Raw genomic sequence first — 11,423 nt, 5'->3', positions numbered from 1 at the left:
AATCTCCATTTTTCTATGCTTTTGGAAAGAAAGACTTGTTCTTCTTTTGGAAATAGAGAGAATGACTTCAATTGGGAAAATTTGGCAGTAAAAACACTTATATAGGACTTCTAGATAGGGGTAAATGACAATGTATTAGGATAGAATAATTAGAAAATGACTCAAAAGACCCTGACTTAAAACGGATGCGACCACTGCCACGGTGGTCTCCACAGCCCGTCAAGGACTCCACGAGTCATTATGGCCGTCGTGGTCCTTAACCAGTGGCTAGGGAAGGACCCCTTTTGACCTGACCCTCTTCACGACCACCTTGACAGTCCATGATTCTCACCACGGGCCGTCTAAGGGTTCGTGGGAAGGGAACCATCTTGAACAGGTTCTCGAAACCCTCCACGAGCACCATAACGTGTTGTGGTCCCCTTCACGGCCCATCTAGGGCTTTGTGGAGGGTCCCACAGCTCAGTTTGGGTTGGTGGCTGCCTATTTAGCCCCTTTCCTAGCCTTCTTGATTCTGAGGTGTTACAATAACAAACGCACATGTGATCATACCAAGGATGCATCTATTCAATCATAACAGTAAGCAGTTCCTATGGCAAGTGAAAGGACCCATATTGACCTTTTTATATGTTTCAAATAATTTCAGGGGATACGGTCTCAATCTTAGCTAGTATAATTGAGAACAAGCAACAAAAAGAGAATTCTTGAAGAATCTTTTATTTTTTCAAACATATAGCCACATGAATTCTCAATTTCTTTTGCATCATCTTTGAATCGGAATGACCAACCAGTTATGCCAACTGATATTTATTCTAGTAAACTTCTAGTTTACTTTTGTATGTGATTCCTTCATCATGCCCATAATTTATACAACAAACAAGAGAAAGACAGGTAACCTTTTATGTAAATATTTAGGCGAAATGGTCCAATGGACCCTTGTACTTGTATGAGTTTGTATTTTAGACCCTTTTACTTAATCTTTTGTCAACTGAACCCTTGAACTCAATTAAAATGAGATATTTGAACCCCCTCCAATCATGTGTGTAACTCACTCACCCTATCATAAATGACATGTCATATCCGCATCATATATGTTAATGCCATGTCATAATTAGTTCTATTACTCTAAAATATCACTCAAATAAAAGATAAAAAATAATAAGTTTACTATTTAAAAAATAAAATAAAATAGTTATTTCTTTTGCTTTTCCTCCATCACCCTCAAACCACGACTACCAAACACAGATAAAGAAAATGGAAACCCAAAATTAATCTCTCAATGATCTAGTGAGACATAAGAATTTTTTTCATTCATAGTTTCAGCCTAACATGCTTAAGCTGGACAAATTCGACAGATTTCCGCTTCTATAAGCTTACTTGAACACTCTTAAACTTACTTGAACACTCTTAATTGTAATGGTGCTATATAAACTAACAAAAATTATCCCTTATCCTAATTCTTTTCTTCTTCGAAAAATAACAATAAAAATCAGAAACAATGTTTTCTTATTGTTGGGTCTTATGGCAGATTTTTGTGACCCAAAGAAGAAGACCACGCACAATCAAACCCAGATCTCAACACAAGAAAAATAAATCTATCAACAAAATAGGCGGAGCAAGCCATTGGACCAAAATCGCCACCGAAGTGAAATCATCACATAACTACCATGGAAGACCCATAGCCACCGGAGCAAAATCAGCCTTATTGTTCAACATCTTAAACTTCTATTGACACTGCTAAAACTCACAATACACCTAATCATTAACGGAGGTTCAATGAACAGAATGGATGAATATGCAAAATGGCGTCGCAAGGGACGACGAGATCTATATCGTCTCAGAACGCCGAAAGCAAAGGGAGAAGAAAAGGGAGGGTTAAGAACTTTAATTTGTTTTTTCCTTTTTCTTTTATTTTTATTATTTAATTATTTTAAAGCAAATTCATTGCTTTCACTCACCTTTTTAAGCGTGATACCACACACTATAATTGAGTCAGCAAAATAAATGTCACATAAGCTTGGTCAATGGTCAGAGGGTTTAAAAATCTCATTTTAAATGAGTATAAGGGTTCAGTTGACAAAAGATTAAGTAGAAGAGTCTNAATCATTAACGGAGGTTCAATGAACAGAATGGATGAATATGCAAAATGGCGTCGCAAGGGACGACGAGATCTATATCGTCTCAGAACGCCGAAAGCAAAGGGAGAAGAAAAGGGAGGGTTAAGAACTTTAATTTGTTTTTTCCTTTTTCTTTTCTTTTTATTATTTAATTATTTTAAAGAAAATTCATTGCTTTCACTCGCCTTTTTAAGCGTGATACCACGCACTATAATTGAGTCAGCAAAATAAATATCACATAAGCTTGGTCAATGGTCATAGAGTTTAAAAATCTCATTTTAAATGAGTATAAGGGTTTAGCTGACAAAAGATTAAGTAGAAGAGTCTAGAATACAAATTCATACAAGTATAAGGGTCCATCAGATCATTTCGCCAAATATTTATAACCCGCTTTAACTGTAGTAATTTAAAGATATTTAGTCTTTCAATAATCTACAATCTCAATACAATAATTTATTTATTTTCAATTTCTAAAACTTAAAAGGTTTCTTTTGAGACTTACTACAACTCCAATATTATGAACTATTTCATTTTCTGGATAGTAACAATTAATATAATCCTTCTGAAATTCTCAATTAATTTTGTGTACTTCCACAAATTTCAAAACACTGTTCTTATAGTGACCATCACCTTCAAGGAGAAAATTATTATTATTGTCATGGTTAAGATTATTACATGCAAAACTTATTTCTTGACAATTAATGACAAATTTGTGTTTCCACACAATAATATTTATTTTGATCATGGCCACAACCTTTATAGAAAAAGAATTATTTCTTTCTTTTGTCCTTCAATAGTTCATGATAAAACCTACCACAATATTTGTGATGTACTCAAAGTATATGACCAAATAATCATTTATGTCAAAATATTTTCTCTCAAACCTCTCGTAGATGTGATACATGAACATGTTCTTATCCATACAAACACAAGTCACATTTTCTTCAAGAAATGGACCATAACCATTTGTGCATGCTCCATAAGTTTTTATTAGAAACTAATTGTCAAGCTTTGGCATTATCAAATTTATGTGACCCATCTCAACATCACTTTAAAAGGTCAAATGTATTAAATGTACTAGCACTTCGTATTCCTTTATTCTGGTGGAGGATTTACAAAAAAAAAATCAAATTGTGTTTCACCAGCAACAATGTGCCCAATAACTTTTTATACCACTTTGATGGACAAAAATTGCCTTCACATTTGAAGGACCATCTTAAGAACTCATAATGTTATTCCTTTTAATTACCACAATGATGACAATTAACATTTTACTACACCCATATTCATACATTCAATCACTTGTCATCTTTTAGACACATTATGCACTGCTACCACATTTACATAAGAGAATGGAGCAAATTAATTGGACGGACTTCATGACTTTTAGTCCAAAGTATATTACTTTGTGTTAGTCATCATCATATCATTACCAATTTACCATAGTGCATTAGGATTTAAACTCAATATCTTACCCATAACAAGACATTTTACGTCATAATTTCGTGGGACTCAGATCCAATATTATCATTATGATGCATCGGACTTGAACTTGGTGTCTTATCCTCTTGATGTGATGAGACTTGAGTCCACCGTCTTATCCATAATTAATGGTGTAATAAGCCAATATTTACCAAAACTCACCATCAAATCTTTAAAAGTGTAAGCACTATTCGATAACTTTAACATAAATTCCCTGACTGGATGATATATTATCAAAGCAGTAATATTTAATTACTAAAACATAACTGCAATATATTCAAGTGTGCAAATCTTATATGAGTGGCCTTTTAAATTACTCATACTTCCTCACTATTTTAATAATTGAATAAACAGAGATATAAATCAATTGTACTTCAAAATGATTTTAATCCTTGATTCATGTGGATGTATAATTTCAATTTTTTTAAAAAGTGAAAAAGGACAAATATACCCTCGAACTATCATAAATGGTATGTCAATATCCTCCGTTATACTTTAAGCCTTAAGGTTGTATATGTCCTTACCGTCATTCTTTTGGGTTGTATATATCTTTGAATCTAACAAATGGACACGTGGCATCATCTAAATGATTTGCCTGATTTTATTTATTTTTTATCCAAAAATTAAAAATTCATCTGACCCACAACCAAAATGGGTGGTGCCAAAATCCACTCTTCATTTTCATCAAAAATCATCCCTTTATTCTTCTCAACCCACCATAACCATGGAATCAAGAACGCATACTTCAAGGAAGAAGATGACTTGTTCACTAAAACTACTATTTTCTTCACTTTCACTAACATCCCTGCAAGTTTTGTCAATCTTGTGTCTTTCAAAAATTTTAAATCTGTAGTTTTATGCTTGCTAAATAAAAAAAAAATCATCTTCATTTAGCACAGTAGGAATCTAGGTTATTGGGTGTTTTATACATCATCTATTTCAAAAATATTTTCAACACATTTCAATAATAACAAATCAATTTGAGCTTGAAATTTTTGATTTGATTGTAGACCCACTTTAAAGCTTGAAGCTTTGTCCATCAATGGTGATTGTATTTTCTCAAACCCTTTTAGCAATAACAAATCGATTTGAGCTTGAAATTTTCGATTTTGAATGTAGGCCCACTTTAAAGCTTGAAGCTTTGTTTATCAATGGTGGTAGTATTTTCTCAACCCCTTTCAACAAATAATAAATTAATTTGAACAAAAAAAAATGAAATTGATTTCTTGATTTTGATTGAAATAATATGATTCTAGGTTTTTGTTTTTGAGATTTGGAAAATGAATTGAAGAACATTTTTCCTTTTATTTGAATTTTAATGAAGATGAAAAGCTATATTTTTTATTTTTAGTTTTAAATGTCATAATATTTTAATTTGGGCAATGGATTGGTAAAGTATAGAAAATGGGTGGGTTTTCAATTTTTTTGGATAAATAAATATATAAAATCAGGTAAGTTATTTAGATGATGTCATATGTTACTCTGTTAGTCTTAAGGGTATAGATGATCCAAAATATTGACGGTAAAGGTATATACAACCTTAAAGTATAACGGAGGATATTGACATACCATTTATGATAGTTAGGAGGTATATTTGTCCCTTTTCCCTAAAAAAAATAATTAGATAGATAACAATAAATAGACAAAAGCATAATTAGTTGATGTAATCAACTATTGAAGTCAAACACCTAAAACTAAAAAAGGATTGAAAATGACAAACAAAACAAATTAGCATGATTGAAAAGAATAACAAGGCATGCCTTAATTCATAAGCTTCGTGCTGATAACGTGTTGTAAAACCAGTGGCGGATCTATGCAGAGGTTTGGGGGTGTCACGTTATCCCCGAACTTCGACAGAAACTCTATATATACAGTGGCGGAGGGAGGATTTTCATCAAGGGGGTTCAAAATAAATTAATCACGTAAATAATATCCACAAATAAACGGGTCGAATCGGATATAAACAGGTCGGATTAAACGGTCGAATCNTCATTTAGCATAGTAGGAATCTAGGTTATTGGGTGTTTTATACATCATCTATTTCAAAACTATTTTCAACACATTTCAATAATAACAAATCAATTTGAGCTTGAAATTTTTGATTTGATTGTAGACCCACTTTAAAGCTTGAAGCTTTGTCCATCAATGGTGGTTGTATTTTCTCAAACCCTTTTAGCAATAACAAATCGATTTGAGCTTGAAATTTTCGATTTGAATGTAGACCCACTTTAAAGCTTGAAGCTTTGTCCATCAATGGCGATAGTATTTTCTCAACCTCTTTCAACAAATAATAAATTGATTTGAACAAAAAAAATGAAATTGATTTCTTGATTTTGATTGAACTAATATGCTTCTAGGTTTTTGTTTTTGAGATTTGGAAAATGAATTGAAGAACATTTTTCCTTTTATTTGATTTTTAATGAAGATGAAAAGCTATATTTTTTATTTTTGAGTTTTAAATGTCATAATATTTTAATTTGGGCCATGGGTTGGTAAGTATAGAAAATGGGTGGGTTTTCAATTTTTTTGGATAAATAAATAAATAAAATCAGGTAAGTTATTTAGATGATGCCATATGTCACTCTGTTAGTCTTAAGGTATAGATGATCCAAAATATTGACGATAAGGGTATATACAACCTTAAAGTATAACGGAGGATATTGACATACCATTTATAATAGTTCGGAGGTATATTTATCCTTTTTCCCTAAAAAATAATAATTAGATAGATAACAATAAATAGACAAAAGCATAATTAGTTGATGTAATCAACTATTGAAGTCAAACACCTAAAACTAAAAAAGGATCGAAAATGACAAACAAAACAAATTAGTATGATTGAAAAGAATAACAAGGCATGCCTTAATTCATGAGCTTCGTGCTGATAACATGTTGTAAACTAAAATAAAATAAGACAAGAAATATATAAGATGAGAACAATAGAAATATAGAAACAATAGAGATGAGAGTTTTTCTTATTATTTCAAGTCTTCAAGTGTTCACCAAATCTTCAAGTATCTACGATATAAACCCTTAAACATGAATATTATTTCAAGTCTTCAAAAGATGAGAGTTTTTCTTATTATTTCAAGTCTTCAAGAGGCATACTAAAGGTTAGTCATAACCATGACATTAAACATGAATATAATGGAGGAGGTTATGGAGGTGAGATGTTACAAGAATAATGGTCATAAAGGTGGAGGTTCTCTTCATAATAGTGGAAAGTAATGTAGATAATTGGTGAAAGTAACTTTTTGGTGTAGTGAACATCCACACTATTATTTTATAACAAAAACAATAAAGTAATCAAACTGTTATGAACCCTCCACGTGTTAGTTTCGTGAATCGCAAAAAATTGTATATGAACATTTAAGTGATGTGACATAATACATATCTTTTAGTGTGCTAAATCAAAAAGACAGAAAAGACTATCTAATTTAAAATGAGTCGTTTAGCTTAAATTAGTATTTCTTCTCTGCAACAAAATTTAAAAGATAAACTATACTTAAATGAATTTAACTACCAAAAAATCAATTACCGGTAAAAAGTCTGTGATTTTGAAATTTGTCGATAATTGTTTAACATATAAAGAGATTTTACAAGCTGAGTACTAGATTAAATTGAAGAGTTTTCGTTAAAATTGATTGAGTTTAAATTCAAAATAAATCAGGTGTCACGTCATTGACAAGTGATTGAATATATCACTTTTTGATTGAACTAGTAAGATAATAAATAATTTTATTTTTAAAAGAAAGTGTCACATAACCAGTGACTATATTAATAAAAATTAATGGCCCCTATTTAATAGATCAATAAATATAGAGGGAAACGTTACTTAAACATCCCTTACCACTAACTTACCGTATCTAACGTTAATACTCCTTCAAAGAAAAACACAAAGTAGCAAAAGAAGAAAGATTTCCTCATAGAAAAAAACAAAAATCTTAGATTTGAATCTCCATTTTTCTATGCTTTTTATCCCTTATCCATGGATGAAATGCATTAAAGGTGAGAGAGACTTTCTTTAAACTTAATGGCTAATAAAATAGCCATTATATGAAAATATCTATTGCATGTACTTTGATAATCAACAATGAAATTTTCCACATTTTTGGTTATCATAACCACATTTTGTTCCCTCTTAAGTAAGGTATATTCATTAACAAATGTTACAAATTCTTATTCTTTTGTTTTGTCTTGTGGAGCTACAAATAATGCTACAGATGCAGATGGAAGGATTTGGAGTCCAGATTCTACATATTTCCCTTCTTCTTCTGGTAATTCAATCACATCTAAAGCTAAATATCAAGACCCTTCATTGATTTCTGATATTCCTTATATGACTGCTAGAATTTTCAAGAATCAAACCACCTATTCCTTCCCTGTTTCTCCGAAATCTCGTCATTGGATCAGACTTCATTTTTATCCTTCTTCTTATGACAATTTCAATTGCTCTAATTCATTCTTTTCTGTAAACATCGCGGGTTTTACTCTTCTAAACAACTTTAGTGCTTCAATCACAGCACAGGCACTAACACAGGCTTATATCATAAGAGAATTCACTCTTGTCCCTCTCCAAACTGCTACACTTAACATAACATTTACCCCTTCTTCCGCGTATAATGACTCATTTGCATTTATCAATGGGATTGAGATTGTTTCAATGCCTGAAATATTTGAACCCGCGCCTATGGTGGGGTTCTCAGATCAGACTACGGAAACACAAGCTTCTTCTATGCAAACTATGTTCAGGTTAAATGTTGGTGGACAGTATATTCCAGCTAATAATGACTCAGGGCTGGGGAGAATATGGTATGATGACGCACCATATTTGTTTGGTGCATCTTTTGGTATCACATCTGCAGCTAATAACAGTATGAAAATTTCATATCCTTCTAATTTACCTAATTACATTGCTCCGGAGGATGTTTATAGGACAGCACGATCGATGGGGCCAAATCCTGATGTTAATAGGAATTATAATCTCACTTGGATCTTTCAAGTTGATACAAATTTCACTTATCTTGTGAGGTTACATTTTTGTGATTTTCAAATGAAAAGGATGAATCAGAGGGTGTTCAAGATATTTCTTAATAATCAGACTGCTTTAGAAGAAGCTGATGTAATTGCGTGGTCTTCTGCTCAAAATGTGCCAGCATACAAGGACTTTGTAATATATCAAACTGGTGATGATGAAATGTGGGTAGCTTTACATCCTACTGATGAAACGAAGGCTGAGTTTTATGATGCAATCCTCAATGGATTAGAGATTTTTAAGATCAATGACACAAAGGGGAATTTGGCAGGGCCTAATCCTGTACCATCACCACCCCTAGCAGCTACAGACACTGATTCTCAGTCAAAACCAGCATTTGCATCAAACAAAACTAGTAAGAAAGGAATCATAGTTGGTTCGGTGGCAGGAATGACAGCTGGCCTTAGTATTGTTGTTGTTGTACTTACTTTTGTCAAGCGAAGGAAGAATATAAACAATGGAGGGAATAAGTCTAGCAGAGGTGGTTGGTTACCTATTTATAGTTCTAGGAGTACAGAAACTAGAACAACTATCTCAGGTAAAAGCAGTGGCAGTAGTCACATTTCCAACATTGGTGGAGGCCTTTGTAGGTACTTCACCTTAGCTGAGATAAAACAAGGTACAAAGAATTTTGACGAGTCACGAGTTATTGGAGTTGGAGGATTTGGTAAAGTCTATAGAGGGGAGATTGATGGAGGGACTACGGTTGCTATTAAGAGAGCAAACCCTTCTTCTGAACAAGGTCTTCATGAGTTCCAAACTGAGATAGAATTGCTTTCAAAACTTAGACATAGACACTTAGTCTCACTGATTGGGGCTTGTGAAGAGAATGATGAGATGATATTAGTCTATGATTACATGGCTAATGGGACATTGAGAGAGCACCTTTACAAGCACAACAAGCCACCCTTATCATGGAAGCAAAGGTTGGAAATTTGTATTGGTGCAGCCAGAGGTCTTCACTATCTTCACACTGGTGCAAGGTACACTATCATCCATAGGGATGTGAAAACTACAAACATTTTGGTGGATGACAAGTGGGTGGCAAAGGTTTCTGATTTCGGTCTCTCAAAAACAGGACCGAATCTCCAACAAACTCATGTTAGTACAATGGTAAAAGGAAGTTTTGGATACTTGGATCCAGAGTATTTCAGAAGACAGCAACTGACAGAAAAGTCTGATGTCTACTCTTTTGGGGTTGTCCTATTTGAAGTACTGTCTGGAAGGCCAGCTCTAAATGCTAGTCTTCCAAAGGAACAAGTCAGTCTAGCAGATTGGGCATTACACTGCCATAGGAAAAATACTACCAAGGAACTTATGGATCCACATATTAAGGGGGAGATAATACAAGAATGTTTGAAGCAATTCATTGATACAGCAGTGAGTTGCTTGTCTGATCACGGTACTGATCGTCCTTCAATGGGTTCAGTGCTGTGGAATCTTGAGTACTGCCTTCAGTTGCAAAGTGATCCTGATGAACCAAAAATGGTGGCGGAACAGAAAGCTAATGATGCCTATGCTATGCATACAGAGTTGTTAACGGTTGCCGAAGAAGGTAAGGAGTCAGAGGAGCACAGCACGGACGCTGTCTTCTCACAAATTGTAAAACCACAAGGTAGATAGTTGCTTAGTTCTACCGTTGTTCTTTTGTTTTTGTTTAGATTTTTACTGTCAGGGTTAGCAATTATGAAGAGAGTTTATAATTGACAATGAGGCTTGCTTAGTTTGTAGCGCACCTACATCTCCCACCGGTAGGTTGAGTGTTCGAGTCATGTGGATGGTACATGGAAGTACTAATAATCCTGCTAGACTGGGGGTGAAAAACAAATACACTTGTAGCATGTACTTCTGTCATTCTTAGTGCCTTCATTATTGCTTCTCCGCGAGTGAAGCAGGTTCAATGTTATAACTGCATTGTTTATGATTAGTTCAACTCTTATTTTCTGAGATTGAATCTATAATGGTCTGCGTTATTATTCAAGAAAAAGTAAACAGATCAACTAGTAGAACAATTTACGGTGGAATACACAAATTGGTTATATATCATGCATGTGGACAATAGTTGAATTGAAAGAAAGGTTAATTTTTTTTATTTACAAACAAGTCAGAATCATCATCATCATTCATCTCACTTAACTAGTATGATCTTAAAGCATCTCATTTCAATACTTTTTCATCACAAGAAAGCAACTTGCTTGCTGCTTTTATCACCTTCAAGAAGTGTTGTTTAATTTATTCACATACTAAAAGCTCAAGAACATAGGAAGTTCTCACTTGCATTGGATAAGGATGGTCAAATACATTTTTGCTAAATGCCATCGCTTTGGCGCTTAAAGCAATGAAGTGATGTGAAGCAAGTGTTATAGCTTCATGAGTGAAATATCACACTTAAATGAAGTGTACTATTCACGCAATCTCATGCAAAGGAAATTCTTGCTTGTATTGGAGGACAGTCAAATATAGTTTTATTGAATGTCATAGTTTCGGTGCTTAAAGAGATGAAGCAATGTGGCAAGAGGCGTTAGAGATTCATGGGTGAAGCCATGTGCTTTAGAGAAATGTGTGCGTCCAACAATTACAACAAACAAAAATTCTTGTGGTTCTTTGAATCTCAACTTTAAGGAATTGGATTAATATCCACATTATTGCATTTTAGATGCTGAAATTAATTATTTAACTGCAATTTGATTATCAATGAACTAAACTCAAGGGTCAATGAAGTTTTAAAAATTTTGGCCAAATTGTGCACTTCACTTCAGAGAAATATGCCTTCCAAAATAAATCTATATCTC

General features: G+C 33.4%; 1 protein-coding gene across 1 annotated transcript; it reads left to right on the top strand.

Annotated features, from left to right (window-relative positions):
* The first annotated feature begins 7,531 nt into the window (after positions 1 to 7,531).
* On the top strand, positions 7,532 to 10,356 carry LOC125865545 (receptor-like protein kinase ANXUR1). Its single transcript, XM_049545755.1, has one exon. The coding sequence runs from the start codon at positions 7,690 to 7,692 to the stop codon at positions 10,252 to 10,254; it is 2,565 nt and encodes an 854-aa protein (XP_049401712.1). The 5' UTR covers positions 7,532 to 7,689; the 3' UTR covers positions 10,255 to 10,356.
* Positions 10,357 to 11,423: the final 1,067 nt, after the last annotated feature.

The sequence above is a fragment of the Solanum stenotomum genome, chromosome 1, assembly GCF_019186545.1.
Source record: "Solanum stenotomum isolate F172 chromosome 1, ASM1918654v1, whole genome shotgun sequence".
Lineage (NCBI taxonomy): Eukaryota > Viridiplantae > Streptophyta > Magnoliopsida > Solanales > Solanaceae > Solanum > Solanum stenotomum.
Note: the sequence above shows the minus strand (reverse complement) of the source record. Positions and strands in the feature narration are given on the sequence as shown.

What these genes read in the sequence shown, in the direction of transcription:
- LOC125865545 (XM_049545755.1), top strand. Translation starts at nt 7,690, where the DNA reads ATGAAATTTTCCACATTTTTGGTTATCATAACCACATTTTGTTCCCTC.